General features: G+C 52.6%; 1 protein-coding gene across 7 annotated transcripts in view; it reads left to right on the top strand.

Annotated features, from left to right (window-relative positions):
* Positions 1-17061, top strand: part of LOC144723595 (uncharacterized) — a 128352-nt gene that overhangs the window by 35133 nt on the left and 76158 nt on the right. Inside the window, exon 6 of one of the 7 annotated variants that reach the window (XM_078602456.1) lies at positions 13625-14441. The exons of the other annotated variants lie outside the window; for them this stretch is intronic. Coding sequence (XP_078458582.1) covers positions 13625-13693 — 69 coding nt within the window. The 3' untranslated portion in view covers positions 13694-14441. Of the gene's footprint in view, positions 1-13624; positions 14442-17061 lie in introns of those variants that run through there. 7 annotated transcript variants of the gene reach the window in all.

Below are 17061 nucleotides of genomic sequence, written 5' to 3'. Positions count from 1 at the left end.
ATAGAACAAGTGATTTAGCGCTGCTGTAGGACAAGAGCTTGCATTCAATTAGGGCGATCTAACATAGCCGACGATTTAATTGCAAATAATTATCCTTTACATTATTGCTTTAAGGATGCCAAGTTAATCAGTTGCCGCGTATATGCAGGCGTGTGCTCGCTGTATTATTATTTTAGCAATTACAGGGCCGTGTTAAATCACAATGCCTGCTAACACGACTTGTTCATCTCAATGAGCTGTGAAACACTGCAGTATTAAAATGCAGATTAGTTGCTAATCTGAGCTCTATGGTAATCCTTCATCTGGTGTTATTTTTTAATGTCTTATTCTAATATGCATTGTTATTCTCAGGCTGCAGGATTGGCAGTGTGACCTTTGACCCAACCCCGCCAGCAATCTGATTATTTGTCACGATTCATTAAAAAGGTGATTATTTCAGCATCATCTCCTTTCTGCTTTCCAACGAAGGTTGAGACTGTTAATTTTATCGCGTGCTGTTTACCACGTAGGGAAGCCTCGCCAAGTCTCATGACTCGTTTTCATGAGGATCCTGCCAAGCTGTCACAGTAGGGAGGGGTGGGGGGCGATGATTACCGTATTCCAATTGAGTAATTAGTGGTGTAATTTTTTTCAAATTTGCCAAACTTGTACCATGCAAACGAAGACACGACATCTTCAACTTACACTGTGTAACAGGCGGCATTCAGTATTTTTTTAGGGTTAATACGCACGACCGCAGTATTAATCAGGGCGGCCCGTTGGTTTCGAGCCGTGGAGCGCTGCAACAAGCCACTGGGCCGCATCACCGTGTGTTAAGCTCTGTTTGTCTCACGGAAGGTGCTCGATAGCGCGTAAAAATCATCCAATATGAACGTTATTACAAAGATGATCCAATATGAATGTTCCTATAATGTTCGTGTATGTTGAATTTCTTTCGCACCGTACGTAGCCATCCGTGCTAATCGGAGGTGTGGGGGAGGACAAGGTGATCCATCTTGTTGCGCTATAAAAAAAAAAGATCCAATATGAATGTTATTACGAAGATGGTCCGATATGAAATGCTCTTTTAAAGATGCGTTGCTCTTCGATATTTTTTTCCCGATAGCCAACCAGGAAAATTGATCAAGGGTTTCCAAAAAACCTCGGCAAAAAAAAATAATGAACCCCAGTTTGATTATTTTATTATCACCCAGGCCACTTCACCCATCGCGATGACGTCAACACGCCGAGCGCGTGACTTCGTCTCCCGGTGACAGCGGGCGGGGTGGCTGCACTGCCCTCTTGCTGCCATTGGGAGCTCTGCAGATCTCTCCGTAATCCGCCAACCCTTGCCTCGGCAGTTCTCGATCACGGGCGCGCGCGCGCCACTTCGCCCAGCTGTTTGGTCTCCCACAAAATCGTTCCGGCTTTGTAAGACGTCCGCAGTCGTGGCCTAATGGGATATTCTGATCCCCTGACTATGGGGAACTTCAAATACAAGCAGAACAAAATGTGTTGGCTCCACGTATGAATGAATGTACGTTTTAGACCGATATGATTAAGCAGCGTTTATGCAAGCAAACAGTGGACTGGTTTTGACCTCCTGGGTCTCATAAGCAGAGTCAGGATTTGTGGTTCTTCTTGGCTGCCGCCCACTGCTATGCAGTGGAAAGCCTGACAGATCAAAGTTGAGGGCCGAGGCTTTAGCAGATTAACTTTTATTTGCTGTGAGGCTGAGCGGATCCTTGATGCAAGTAAAAACACATCCTGTCCATGTGTGTGGGGAGCGGTGGCGCAGTGGTTAGTGCGCCGCTCGACAAACCCGGCTCGTGTGTCGAGGACCGGCTTTCGGAGGTGCTCGCTAACGGCACTTGCCCCAAAAGATTGTTGAGGCTTTCCGGTGGATCTTTGTCGTGTGTGTGTGCGAGACAGAAGGATGTTACGAGCACAGAATCCATACGCCCCGGACTGCAACCCTCACTCGATATTTTCCGTAACGCTGCTAGGGCTGGCTTGGAGTATGGATTTTAAGGCGAGAGTACTCGGTACGCCTATCCGTAATAATCCGAAATTATCGTACCCCATGTTTATATAATCCTAGGAACAGGTTTATAAAGATAATCATGACAACTTAGGCGGCGAGATGGTTGTGGCATGCCGTCATAATTCCCGGCAGAGCATTCCGGACTGTTCTAGACTCCGTGCCCAACTTCACATCTGGCCACCACAAGGCCTGATCCTACAACCCACAGCAAGCTGCATTTACAAGGCAGGCTTCCATCCCACGCACTAACCGGGCTGGAACCCGCTTAGCTTCTCAGACTAATTTGTCGCGGTAACGTGACCAAGCAGTCGGGCATTCGCCGCTTGTTGCGGGGATTCGCGGTTCGAATCCAGCGGCAGTCCTGGTTATTACAGCGAGTGTAATAGCCACAATATAATGCTCCCCGCCGTCTATTTTCACGGTGGACATGAAAGATCTCTTGATGCCATACGCCGGCGTCATCATCCGAATTTGAGAAACGTTACTCAATTGTCATATGCAATACTTTACATAGCAATCATCGCCCCGAATGCAAAAAAATACTTGGCAGGACCCTCCTGGCAAAGAGTCGTGAGACTCAAGCGAGGCTTTCCTGGGTAAACATGCGGAGTGTTTTTTAATAAATGATTTCATACACTAGCAGCACAACGGATTCTACGATGGAGACTTTAGCTCTGAGGTTGACGTCACTTGCTGTTGTCACTTGCTGAGCCACCCCGACTGGACATCTGTGCGAAACAAAAGAGCTTCATCGCTCATCGGATTCCTCCTGCAGGCTCAATCAAGATTCCGCCTCTGGTGCGTCCATTGAGAATGGTGGCCACGCATCCAAGCGATATGCAGGCCCGACCTCATCCCAGGTGATCTTCCATTGACCAGAGAGAGAACAAGAGGGGGGGAAGGGAGAGAGTGCGGAGAGAGCAGGGGCAGAGCGCATCGACCGCCGCTGGATTAATGCCCCATACGCCCGGGCCGCCTTCCCCGCCTCGTGATACCCGTGGCAGTAAACGAACTTGGGGGGTTGGGGGGCTGGTATGGTTCTTGATCGCGGCTGTAAATGCAATTGGAATGCTCGCGAGGGAGGGCCAGGGGCGCGTGTTTTACTGCAGGCCGAGTCAATGCTATCACGTGCATTGTGAAAACAAGGTCTGTCGTCGCTTTGAGCGTCGCACTCCATCACGTGACAATGGAGCATTGTCTGGCACCCCCAATCCCACGGTATAACCATTCTCCCTCCTCGCTCGCGCGTTCAAAGGAACCTGCTGAGATCGCAGTATAAACCATACCTGTGTAAACCGCGCCGTGTCAATAGACACGGGAGCGGGGCTCGGGTCGCGGCAGTGTGAACATTCTGCTGCTGCTGCTGGTTTTGCAGCTCCCAGTCGCCTCCCAGATGAGTGTGCCAAACCATGCGAGAGCGAAGCGGGCTCGAGGCTGCCTTTAGCCTCGGAGTTGTAGCGGCAGTGTGGTTTTATTGGTTCAGTGTCGGGGCACTTGACTTGGTGCGAGTCTAAATGGGCGGGGTCGGAGAGCCGTCGAGATGTGTTTTTTCTAAATTGTAAATGGTGCGTGTCGCGCAGGCGTTGTGCACACACGCACCTGCTCGTTTCCTTTGTTCAGACATTCCTGGGGCACGTTGGTGAAGGTGCCGTGGCCCCTGGCGATGCTCTGGAACTCATCGGTGCTGCCCTTATTCCCCCCCTGAGGCTCGTGGCAGTGATGGGCCCTCTCCCTCTCTCGCCCCGCGTTTCTCTGCCCGGACTCCTCCACTACACCACCTCGCCCCCCCCCCACCCTCCACCTCCCACACCACAGTTCACTATCCAAATGAAGTTATTCACTGTGGTAAAGCGTCTTGAGATGCGGTTGCATGTAGACGCTGTTTATTGTCCTGTAAATTGCAACGTGTCGATGATTAGGGAGACTCTTTGTTTGTGATTAGCAGACACACCGAGCGCTTCAGAAAACTGCCTGACGCCTGCTCGGATTTTTTTGTAAAATTCATTATCGAGACTTTATTTTTGTCACCAGCACATCAGGTGGAGCTGGCGCGCTTTCTCTACACGGCGTTTTAGAAATATTTTGGTAAAGTACAATTGTTATTATTTATTAAGCAATGTTGGAACCGTGCCTGCTATTTCACGTCAGCCGCCTCAGGCGTAAAAGAAAAAAAAACCGCGACCAAATATCCACGTTTCATTCCTAGCGCGAAGATTCCATCGCTGCGCGAATCTGCGAGCGCTTTGCGGAGTGGTTACCCGCCGCGATTTTGTCGTAATAAAAAAAAATGACTCGGTAATGACTTCTGGGGAGCTGTTCGTACTTCGCGGTTCCACATGAATTACAACAGCGACGATTCTTTTCCGAAAGCATTAGCGGTGATGTTGACAGACTTGTCACTTCCAACTCAAACGTTTCGCTATTAAAGCATAACCCCCCACCCTCTACCCCCCTCCCTAAGAGAGCACCACAGCCTCAGGGTGCATGCGTGGGGGGCATGCGGGGGGGGGGGGCACGGAAACGGAGGGGTCTCGTGGTTCTTCTCTTTTCCTTTGATAAACATTTTTCTTTCTTTTCTCTCATTTGTGATCGCGCGCTATCGACGGCACGCCACGGCTGGGCGGAAACGTCCGGCTGGGATTCTAAACTGCGAGCGGTGCACCAACACGTGTCGGAGAGCGGCCCGAGAAAGACGACGCCGGGGGGCTATTTCTCAAATGCCGTCGCCGGGCCTCGTTTTCCACTCAGGAAAGCACCACCCCCTCCCCCCCCCCCGTTCGAGTTGGTCACGCGATGAACCAACACCGTTCACTCCGAGAGCTGGAGGAAACCCAAGTCGGTGAACCCGCTAATCTTTATGATAACAGTTTATTTGTGGTGCGGGGGGAACAGTCGTGCAGCGGTTAGCGCGCTGCGCTCTGAACTCGGTGAACCGAGCTCGCTTCACGACCGCGGCGAGCATGAGCGGCGAGTGACATCGGAATCGATCCCGAGCACCACCTTCATCGCATCCGCAGTGACGAGCGTGGTCGAGGAAAGTCAAACAAACGCCGAGCAGCGATGGATTGACGAAGGGCTGCGCGTGAGATGACTCAGAGTTGACTTGCGCAGAGACAATTAACGCGCTCCACTTTGTGGTTCAGTCGAATCGCGGGCGGCCAACACCCGGATCCTAACCGACGAATTGCAGCGGTGCCAAGTCCAATCTCTGACACGGCCATTACGTTTACGTATGTTTAACTTCTTTTGCACTCTACGTAGCCAACCGGGCTAATAGGAGGTGCGGGGGAAGGCTAACAAACTAAACACAAAAGGCAGTTCTAAAGAAATGAGTTTTCAATCTAGATTTAAAAGTGCATCGTAGCTCCACTGGCTTTCTAACATCGGGAGGAAGAGTGTTCCAGACGGCCGCAGAAGCGCATCTTGAAAGCGCCGCGCGATGCGGTGACCACCGTCTTTGTTTGAGAACAAAGCCACCACCCCCCCACCTCTGATTCGCTCCTTTCCCAAGGCACATCTTTGTTGATCTGTCCTGTGTCGTGCACGCAGATGAGTAAATTTTCCCGAAGTCTATTCGGCTTCTCGAGAAAGACGCGGCATCGACTCTAAAGACCGCCGCATCAATAACGGTTCAGATCACACGCTGGAACAGAAAATGACTCTCCGAGCACAGCTCCATCAGCACCCTCCCTCCCACGTGTCATTTTCATCAGCCGGAGGGTTATCGTCAAGGATCTATATATATATTTTAATCTGCGCGTCTCTGCTGGAGTCGCACACCATGCAGGGAGGAGAACTGAACACGTGTCTCTGCAGGCCGTGTTCTAGTTGCTAAAACATTAAACGTCAGAACATTGCTATCAACTTAAAGGCGCAGCCACGCTGCCGTTTTTGTTGACTGGGATTCAATCAAAAAGTTGTGTGGGAATGAGATACTGTAAGTTTATGGGCAACCCCCCCCCCCCCCCACATTAATTGAACGATAAAATACCATGCCTTTGGAAAACTTAGAAAACGGAGTTTGACAGTGAAAGGCATTTTAATGTTCCAATCGTTGCTTTTTACCCGCGATGAGACGCATCGATCGGAAACGTGGACGCTGGCAAATCAAGTGGATCAACAGCTGACTGGTGTCGCGAAGAAACCAGCTTGGAATATCACCCAGACGGCAAGAAATGCGTACGGGTCAGGCACCACCTGTCGATGTGAGAGAGACATCACACTGATGGGAAGCTTCACGAGCAGCCTCGCCTTCTCTCACGTCACGCGTTCGTTGTCCGCCAAAATGAAAATCCGCAGCTTCGCCGGCTGCGTCGCTGTGCCCGCGTGCCGCCCCTAGGGGTGACCTCGCGCGCTCGCGACGCGTCCGGCCGAGGCGGGCAAAACGAGACCAAGCAATCACGTCGGGGTCAACATTTCTGAATGGAATTTACCAAAACATTGTACCAAGCAAATTTGAAATATTATTGTTACTTCTATATTTGAGTTGGTGGGATGGGGGGATAAACGCTCGTGGCAAGCATCTTAAAATTATAAGGTGGATGCTCTTCTGCAGCTCAATTTATTCTCTGCCGCTCCTGGTTCTGTTCAAGGAGTTTGGGCCTCTCCGAGTGATCCCCCTCCTGGCCTTGCCACTGCTGCCAGGAGGTGGCGGTGGCGCCGCGTCCCAGCGCCACGGCTCGCCTTGTCCACGTGCGCGCTCGGAGGGGGAGTCCCGTGGGAGAAGACAGAGCCAATCTCACAGCCACGGTCACTGGAGACAACCACGCACGCACGCACACACAAGAAAAAACACATTCCAGCCGCAGTTTATCATGCTCAATTTGAAATCTAAATTGCATTTCACTCCGCCGAGCTCCGCGATGGCTCGGTGGTCCACACCGCAAGTCACACGCCCCCAGCACCCACCACCAGCCACAGCCACAGCATCGGCCACCGGTGCCCCAGCAAGGTGACTTGTGTTCAAAGTCAGAGGTTACCGCGAGATGGGGGGGGGGGCACACGCCCAAAAAAGGAACAAAAATGTTTATCAGGCGCCTAATACAGGACACGTAGAATCAATGAAACTTGCGGTTGTGAGAGTGAAATGCGGTGAACGTTGCACGCCGCTCACTGCTCGCGGAGGGCAAGGCTGCTGTTACCATACCGCGGCATGTCCTCGGTCTCGCCGTGACCTCATTGCCGAGCCGCGACCTTTCTCCCTCTCTCCTCTCCGTCCTCGCGGAGCCGTTCAGCCAGAGATAGTTTTGTTGTTGTTGTTGTTTATTTTGCTTAACCAGGTGAGAACTCCAGGGACCAGGGTAGTCTCATTTGCAAAAAAGTGACCCGGGTCGCCCAAGTGACATGAAGAGGAATGCAACAAAACACGGCGAGGATGGAACGGGCAGCTGGGGCCCCGCGCGGCCTGGCAGCCTCCCCCCTCTGTTGCACAACGAGTGCTGGAATAATGAACACGCAGCTCACGGGGTCGATGTGATCAGTCCTTCGTCCGTGCGTCCGCGCGTCCGCGCGTCCGTCCGTCCTTCCGGCCGCTTGTCTTTGCCTGTCGCATCGCACCTCAAGCTGCTTTTAATTTCTAGAAGGTCTGGTAATGGGTTTCTTTTTTTGAGAGCTCGAGGTCGGCGCTAAGGTCAAGATGAAAGGTCAACTCCGAATGTGGGGGGGCCTGGTGGAATGCAGCGATTTAAGGGACTCCCCCCCCCCCTCCATTGCCCCCACCCCCGCCGCCTGCCCAAACCCCCCAGCCCTCCCTCCCCCCTCCTGCCCCCTCCCCCCCGTGGCGCCGGCAGCGTTAGGCGCGTCCACCCTGCGCTACCGGACACTGCGGGTGCTGCAGTCCGTCGATCATTCACCATCACCATCGGCCACGATCATTGCACTGCTCGATGAAGTCCTCTCGCGGGCACGTCAGTCGTGGAGATTGTTTGACCTTACTTCACCATGCTCGCGAGCGCAGGTTGGTGTTGCTGGGTTGGCCAGGACCGGTTCCGATAGCTCTCGTCAGGCATTGGAAATGTATGTCAGTTATATATATATTATGTTTGTGTATTCTTATGGGTCACTGGAGATGTATTTACGCGCCAGTGGATTCACTACTCCTGAGACCTTATCGGACGATCGGCAAATTCCTTCGTGTTTTGTCTAAGACCGGAAAAACCGATCTCGGATGGGCGAGTTCACAGCAAGATGCGTGAACCATCTGCGCCACCGCTCCGGCCCCAGAGATCAGCTGTGTCCGCACCACGCACCGCGGTGTCGCGAGGTGGTCGTTGGGTTACGTCACAGGGGGGGGGGGGGGGTCCGGATTAATTGCCTTCATTGCTACCGCCTTATCTTGCTTATAGAGGCAACGCTTGGCCAATGCTACGGTTGCAAAGTGTGGTTGGGCTCAAGCCAACCAGGGAAGTCACCCACTTAATCAAATCGAGACGTCCCATTGTTTAAATCTTTAATGAAGCCGACCCCTCATATTCTGCGCATTGAGCCGTGGTTGATTCGCTCGGGTTCCACATTGATCCGGCACAATTTTAATAATTCGTAAGCAATTCCGGTCGATTCTGATTGATGAGCATCCATCAAATGAAACACGTGCACACGAGAAATACAAGCGACGGGGGGGGGGGGGGTTGGGGGGCGACGGCTTTGATTGCAATTGACCAGAATCAGGTAGTGGGAGTTCTACATTGATTTGTAAATATACTACATTGAGAGAGAGAGTCACAATATTTGGCAAGGAGCTGTGTTATTTAAGCGCCATAATCGAGGTCACCTTTATTAAGCCACAGACTTCAGAAAGCCAAACAAGGAGAAGCAATTGTCTCTCTGGGGAATTGGAGCCCAGCAGGAACGACCCCCGCCGTCGTACAGCTCTCCATGGTTACCAACCTTCAGGTGTAAGCAGCGTGCAGTGGGCTTCATTTGCATGTCAGTAAGACATGTCGACGATCACAAAGGGGTGGTTCTGTTGGCGCAGAGGTCACGGCGCTGAGCTGGCGCCGCTGAGACTCTGTGGTCCAATCGCGAATGTCTGCACACGCAAAAAAGATGAAACCACGGTCATGTTCAATTTTGTTTTGCACTGAATTTGGCTGAATGTGGCTGCATTCCAGCTGTGAGAATGAAGGCTATCGGTTTTACCGTCACGAGACGAACATCACTCCGAGTGGCAGGGTGGGTAGGAAAGTGCAGCGCCCGACTGTGGTCCAGAGAGATCGCTTGAAGGATTTCAGAGGTAGCTCTGTGATATCCGCTTCCGTGGGCCGTTCTCCAACACGAAGGGTGGCACTGCTCTGATGCAGACCGTAGAGCCGTCTCGTGCGTTACCAACATTCAGTCGAAGCCAAGCGAGAGGCCAAGATGGGTTGTGCCCGTGTTCAAAAGAGACAAAGACGACAACAATGAGAAGGGAAGTGGAGATGCCACCGTGCTCGCATCTCACCGATGGTGAGATGCGAGCACGGTGGCTGTGACCAGAGGAGAGGCGTTGGAATTAGAAGCCCGTGGGGAGAGAAACTGAAAACTGCCGCCCGCGTGCAGCGATTGGGGCTTCTGGCCTGGAAGAAGAAGGCAGCGACTTGCGGAAGTCGGGTTGCGCTGAGACCGGGGACAGAAGGTTGGGATTGACGTCCCGTCCCAAGATGACGACGTGGCTTCACGGCTTGTTATCGTCAAGGGCTCTGGGACCAGTGTTGTCAGTCCCCACCGCTCAACCACCCGGCCACCATTTACCGGCTGTGGGGCCGCAGCGAAAGTTGCGATGATATTCAAAAATGCCTACGAGACGGGGGGTGGGGGTTGGGGGGGGGGGTTTCTCATCGTGAAAAATAAGTGAGGATATTTATTTGTCACACAAAGGTTACCGTGTTAACTCAATGCGCGTCGTCAGCCGTAGCGGAGCGCGCGGCCGAACGGCCGAAGCGTTCACTCCGCGACGTGATTCCTCAAATGTCAGTTCGATTTCCAAGCCCTGGCAGCAATTAAAATATAAAAATAGATTTTATTCCGTATGCGGGAGCTCGCGCGCACACGCGCAAGCTCCCGCGTTGGTGTCAGGACTCGCGTTGAAATTAGCAGCTCTGTGGGGGAATTGCGCAGGAGCCTCGGCCTAAAGACCCCCGCAGACTGACGGCTCTTCAAGCCTCACACACTCGCTCCCCATTTCGCACTGGCGAAAGAAGTTCAACAACAACAACAACAACCGCCATTCGCCACTAAGTGGCGGTGACGTCACCACGACGCTTGTGCCAGGCCAAGTGCACCTTGAGGCTACCACGTGAAGTGTCGAACGCCCGCTGGCAGGAGGTCACGGGGCAGACCCAGCAGGTGCCACGGGTCGACTGACCGAGATGACCGAGATGACTGGCTGATGCACCACCTGTGCCCCCTACTGTACCAACTTGCTGTGCTTTAGTTCAACACGCACGCACGCACACACGCATCCGAGCCGCGCCGGGAACCGTGCCCGCCCAGCCCGCTGCGCGCCTGAACCGCAGCGATCGCTTGTCACCGCTGCAGAAGCCCAAACCGTGCCGGTGACGGCGCTTTGCGGCGAACGAGCGGAGAGGCGACGCAGACGGCGCCAGGGTTTTTCACGGTGTCCCTAACGATGGCGCACGCTGTGAACGGCGCGCCGTTTTCCCCCAGCCCTGGCCTTGTTTGGCCTCCTGCACACAGATGCAGGTGCATTGTGTGAGGCCAGCGTTGCGCGCTTTTGGTTCTGGCTTGCCAAACAAGACAGTGGGAAAGCACTTTGAAATGGCTCGGCTCGCATTTGTTGACTTTCTCTGGCACCGTACGTAGCCAACCGTGCTAATCGGAGGTGCCGGGGAAGGTCAACAAACTAACGCGCCAAGGCAAGAGAGGCTCGATTTGGCAATCTCTCCTCCGGAACACCAGAGCCCTTTTCTCTACATGAGGCAGTACAGAAAGTAGGTTTCTCATTGTCTGCGTATGTGGGGGTACGTGTGGCTTTTCTCATCACACCATAGCTTTCTCCCACAAACATGAATACCAAAACAAAGAGAAATAGCAATACATCCCAACGGTGGACCCGACTGAAAATTTGTTTTGCAATCTAAGCAAAGCTTTGCTGAGCGAACACATACATTATTATTGGTGTTATGCGTGTTATCAAGGTCACGCCGAGATGTATTTGCCCTCAGGACACCAAAAAAGCTCCCCGACACTTCCTCTACTACCCCCCTTTATAGCAAAGACAAATATCCCCCCTATAGCCTTAACAGACCATTGGGGCAAGTGCTGTTAGCGAGCAACTGTGAGGGCACGGCACATGAGAGGGTGGGTTGCCAGCACCACGACTGACCACTCGTGGCGATGTTTACACATTTAAGGCTGAGTCGACCTAGAGGGGGGGGGGCAGGACCTGTTCAGATAATCATCACGGGTGTTGGCCGTGAGCGGGGATCGAACTTGGGTTGCCGGGTTCGAAGGGCACTGTGCTAACCGCTGTGCCACCGCTCCCCACACAGGCACACGCACACGTGACCCCCAGTCCATGCTGCTGGGATGCACCTGAACGCAAACACCGCACCGTACTAGTTTTACTAATTCCAAACTACGCTCGACACCCCCCTGGACATCCTTGCCAGCAAAATGTTCCATCTCAAGGGATAACCCAGATACAATATTTGAATAAATGTAATAAGAAACACCGAGTAATGCATGTAAATTCGGTTTACACTGAAACAAAATTGCCTGTTGCAGGGATTTCTGTGTAAAACATAAGTCACGCGTATATATTTGTGTCGCCCCCCCACCCCACCCCACCTGAATCTAAAGCCGAGAAGACTTTTATGTATTCCGGCCGGGCTTTTTTTCGTGGTGTATCTGCGACACTTTACAGACGACTGGCAGTGCGGTGGTGTCAGCTGAGCTCCCGTTGTTGTTGCCGCTGCTGCTGCTGTTGATTGTTCGTGAGAAAGCGCCTTTGTGAGTGTTTGGCGAACGCGGCACTTAATTTGGACGTGACAAGCGCTCCCGCACAGAGGCCCGGGGTCTGACGGACACTCATCCTGGCTCTTAGGTTTTTGCCGGTAAAGTCACGTACCTACGTGACGTACGTACCTACGTGACTTTACCGAAAAAAACGAAGAGTATGAATCCTTGCAGTCACGAAAGCTTCAAATCTAGAACTCATCCTGGCGTCCAAAAACGCGCACGCGCACCGGCGCTGAGACGCGTTGACGCCCGACCCCAACGTCTCCGAGACGTTCGCTCGTGCCTCTGTGCTCGCGGCGACAGCGCGCCCGGTGTGACAGCTCCCGACACGGGCTGTTAAACGGGCGGCGCCTGGCGAAGGCTGCCGTGGTCCCACTCCCGCACCGACGCTCCTCGTCTTCGCTCGTCGCGTTGACTGACACGCTCATCTCGGAGCCACTTAAAGAGCTAAATAAAGTCGCCGCGGTGGAACCCGCAGCGCGGCGAGTGCCTGTAATTATTTGAGTGTCTGCCACACTCCCTGGCGCGGACGTGCGGTATTTCGACGCCAAACAGACCCTCTCGGGAGTGACGCACGAGGTGACAGGACGGCTTTAACGAAAGCGGGTGTTTTGGAATCGCCATCGTTGTCGACGTCATTGGTAGCCAGCCGTCACCATCGCATTGATATTACACCTCGCAGCTGCGCACCAGCTGATTCTGTTGCTCCGTCTCCTCGGTGGACGTGATGCTAGGCACGTTCCCTCCCCTGGGCTGCCACTCCGCGATTGTTCTTTACCCAAGACCACCCCCGCCCAAGTCCTCCTCATTATCCTGCGTGGATCAAGCGTTGCCGCTAACCCTCGCCTTGACGTTAACGCGCGCGTTGCCCTTCCTGCGTCTGAGTGGAATTTCAAGCGAGCACTCTTTCAGTTTCCATTCCCACGTGTTGGAGCGCAGCCGCAACTTGAGCGTGTTCTGTAAATGGAGGAGAGCGGGCGAACTGGAGAGGAGGCCACGTTTACGAGCGCGGGAATATTTGGCGTTTGGCATTTTTTCTTTCTCGGCACAGAGGGCGGTTGTTTACGCGAAACGTTCAGTCTCCGCTTGCCTCGCCTGCAATTACAATAAAATGACAACCATTACGCATTGTGTGCATGCTGAATAATTTATTACGCCGAGGCCTGTCCATAACTGCTTCTTATTTGTACCTAATAGGGAAACGTAATGAGTTGGAGAAACGCGTCACGTGTGCGAGCGCTGGGGAGGTAGTTAATGAACCACAACGCGCGCAGTTGTATGGGACATTTCAGTATCGGTAACTATGATGAATTACGCCTTTGTGCACGATACACGGCGCACTGTACGCACACCAGAAACCAGAGAGCGGCTCGCCGTGCCCTTTGAGTGGCACGTGCGCAGTGTGCCGCGTGGCCGCGCCTGCACGTGGCATCTTTCGTCCTCCTTTTCCTCTTTGACTGCCAGGGCCCCGTCCTGTACGACGTGAAGACAGAGCCCCCCACACTTTCTAATGAGGGATCGCACAGCCCCCCATACCGCCCCCCCCCGCCCCCTCCCAGCGTGAGGGTCCTCCTTGTTCACACGATGGACTCCGTGCTAACGATACGCTGTCCGGTTTTTTTTTCTTTCTTTCTTCCCGTCAAGGATCAACGCCGGCGAGGAAAGAAAAAGGGCTGCAGGGCCAATTCGGGTCATCAGCGCCCGCTCCCTTGACCCCTCGAATGGGCACTTTGCGTTTCGCGGTGTTCTACCTGGCCACGATCGGGCACGTGTAAGCGCGGCCGCGGGAATGAGCGGCCCCCTTCCCCTCTGAGCTCCACTCGCGGAGGCCAGGAGGGAAATCATCCGGCAGGATGGATCGAGAGACGAGTGGTGCGGTTAAAAATAGGCGACCGCCCGCCCGCCCGCCCGCGCGCTCTCTCTCCGTGGCTGCAGTGCAGGCTATCTCTGCGAAAGATTGACTTTTTTTTTAACTTCTTCCACCGCACTGAGCTGTAAACCGGGATAATCAGATAGATCTCAACCGGTAATGTCCTTCACTAATTCTGATGAAGAGATTGCGAGAGAGCGCGAGTGCGTGCGCGTGTGTGTGTGAGAAAGAGAGAGACAGGCAGCGAGAGAGAAGGAGAGAGATTTTGTGCGTTTGCAACAAGAGAATCACGCAATTTTGACATCGCGTGTCAAAAAAAAAAAACCCTCCCGATGAGCCGTGCTTGCTCAGCGGCATGAGGAGACGGGATGCACTTGGGAGGGAGGCGGGAGATTTTATTCACATTCACAATACGTTTCAAATTATGGGGACACATGATTTCATTAGCATAATCATAGCTTATGCCAGGCTGTATGAATTAGTCCTATGTGGCTGCATATGTTTAAAGAACGTCTGGATGAAAAATGCACTGCTGAAGTATATTGCTTTGTTTTTTTTTTCAAACTAAACAATATTTTTCTCATGATTACATTTAATTTGTCTCTGAATTACTGCGCAGAGCCACACGCGTGGCCGCATTGAATCCCGATAGTGCCTTATTCAACCCCTCTCTGCCTTTCCCGTTCGTAACGTAGTAGCCAGAGTCGAGGTTGTTTCGCGGGAATTTTAGGCGAGAGAGAAATATATGCGGCGTCTTCTTCCTCTGCACAAAAAGCGTCTTGCCGCATCTTACTCGGTTGTTGTGGAAGCCTGTGAGGTTGTTGTGTCCTTATTGTTGTTGTTGTTGAAGCCTGTGAGGTTGTTGTTGTTGTGTTGTTGTTGTTGTTGTGGAAGCCTGTGACGTTGTTGTGTTGTTGTTGTTGTGGAAGCCTGTGACGTTGTTGTGTTGTTGTTGTTGTGGAAGTCTGTGAGGTTGTTGTTGTTGTTGTGGAAGCCTGTGAGGTTGTTGTTGTTGTTGTGGAAGCCTGTGAGGTTGCTGTGTTGTTGTTGTTGTGGAAGCCTGTGACGTTGTTGTGTTGTTGTTGTTGTGGAAGCCTGTGACGTTGTTGTGTTGTTGTTGTTGTGGAAGCCTGTGACGTTGTTGTGTTGTTGTTGTTGTGGAAGCCTGTGACGTTGTTGTGTTGTTGTTGTTGTGGAAGCCTGTGACGTTGTTGTGTTGTTGTTGTGGAAGTCTGTGAGGTTGTTGTTGTTGTTGTTGTGGAAGCCTGTGAGGTTGTTGTTGTTGTTGTTGTTGTGGAAGCCTGTGAGGTTGCTGTGTTGTTGTTGTTGTTGTTGTTGTGGAAGCCTGTGAGGTTGCTGTGTTGTTGTTGTTGTGGAAGCCTGTGAGGTTGTTGTGTTGTTGTTGTTGTGGAAGCCTGTGAGGTTGTTGTTGTTGTTGTTGTTGTTGTGGAAGCCTGTGAGGTTGTTGTGTTGTTGTTGTTGTTGTGGAAGCCTGTGAGGTTGTTGTTGTTGTTGTTGTTGTGGAAGCCTGTGAGGTTGTTGTGTTGTTGTTGTTGTGGAAGCCTGTGAGGTTGCTGTGTTGTTGTTGTTGTGGAAGCCTGTGAGGTTGTTGTGTTGTTGTTGTTGTTGTGGAAGCCTGTGAGGTTGCTGTGTTGTTGTTGTTGTGGAAGCCTGTGAGGTTGCTGTGTTGTTGTTGTGGAAGCCTGTGAGGTTGCTGTGTTGTTGTTGTTGTGGAAGCCTGTGAGGTTGTTGTGTTGTTGTTGTTGTGGAAGCCTGTGAGGTTGTTGTTGTGGAAGCCTGTGAGGTTGTTGTTGTTGTTGTGGAAGCCTGTGAGGTTGTTGTTGTTGTTGTTGTTGTGGAAGCCTGTGAGGTTGTTGTGTTGTTGTTGTTGTGGAAGCCTGTGAGGTTGCTGTGTTGTTGTTGTTGTTGTGGAAGCCTGTGAGGTTGTTGTGTTGTTGTTGTTGTGGAAGCCTGTGAGGTTGTTGTGTTGTTGTTGTGGAAGCCTGTGAGGTTGTTGTGTTATTATTGTTGTGGAAGCCTGTGAGGTTGTTGTGTTGTTGTTGTTGTTGTGGAAGCCTGTGACGTTGCTGTGTTGTTGTTGTGGAAGCCTGTGAGGTTGGTGTGTTGTTGTTGTTGTTGTTGTGGAAGTCTGTGAGGTTGTTGTGTTGTTGTTGTTGTTGTGGAAGCCTGTGACGTTGCTGTGTTGTTGTTGTGGAAGCCTGTGAGGTTGGTGTGTTGTTGTTGTTGTGGAAGTCTGTGAGGTTGTTGTGTTGTTGTTGTTGTTGTGGAAGCCTGTGAGGTTGCTGCGTTGTCACATCTGAGCTCTTGATGGCGACGCACCTGCCCGTGTCCATGAGACCCTAGCAAGGCAACGTTGGCGAGTGCGAGAGCGGTGCGCGGGGCTCAGATGAATTACCGAAGCGATGCGCGCTCCAATAATAGGTCCCGGGGACGCGCGGGTAACGATGTCAAATAGCAGCGGCGAGCACGACGCATTACATTTCAGACTGCGTTGTTGAGACGAATGTCTCCCTCGGTTTTGACCGTAATGGCTTCTTCTTTTTTTTCTGGGCCATTTCGCGACGTTTCGCAGCGCCCACCGACCTGGTTGTGCAATTACGGGCAGCGCGAAGACACAGATCCCCCGTATATCCTTCAACGTTTGGGGCAAATGCAGGGTACCTATCAAGGCCGGCATGGCACGAGATAGGGTGGGTGGCCAGCACCACGCCCGGCCGCCTTTGCCTCCCCAGTGACGATGTTTACACCGGGTACTCATTTGAGGTTGAGTCGACTGGGAGGCTCATGACTGGTTCAGGTATTCGTCAGTGATGTTAGCCATGACTGGGAGTCAAACTGGGGTGGCCGGGATTAACCACTGTGCTCCCAATACATGCCGCACACACGCACGCACACACACATGCACACACGCACACACACACACGCACGCACGCACACACGCTCACACACACACACACATGCACACACGCACACGCACACACGCACGCACACACGCTCACACACACGCGCACACGCACGTACGCACACACACACGCACGCACGCACACACACACACGCTCACACACACACGCGCACACGCACGCACACACACACGCACGCACATATCGTGCGTTGTTTATGCCTCTCGCGCGTGCAATTTGTTCGCTGGTTTATTTGCCTGCTTGTTATCATAATGTTTACCGACGAGCCT

The sequence above is a fragment of the Lampetra planeri genome, chromosome 18 (assembly GCF_965212315.1).
Source record: "Lampetra planeri chromosome 18, kcLamPlan1.2.h2, whole genome shotgun sequence".
Taxonomy (NCBI): Eukaryota; Metazoa; Chordata; class Hyperoartia; order Petromyzontiformes; family Petromyzontidae; genus Lampetra; species Lampetra planeri.
The sequence above is the reverse complement of the archived record's forward strand: the minus strand, read 5'-3'. Positions and strand labels throughout refer to the sequence as shown.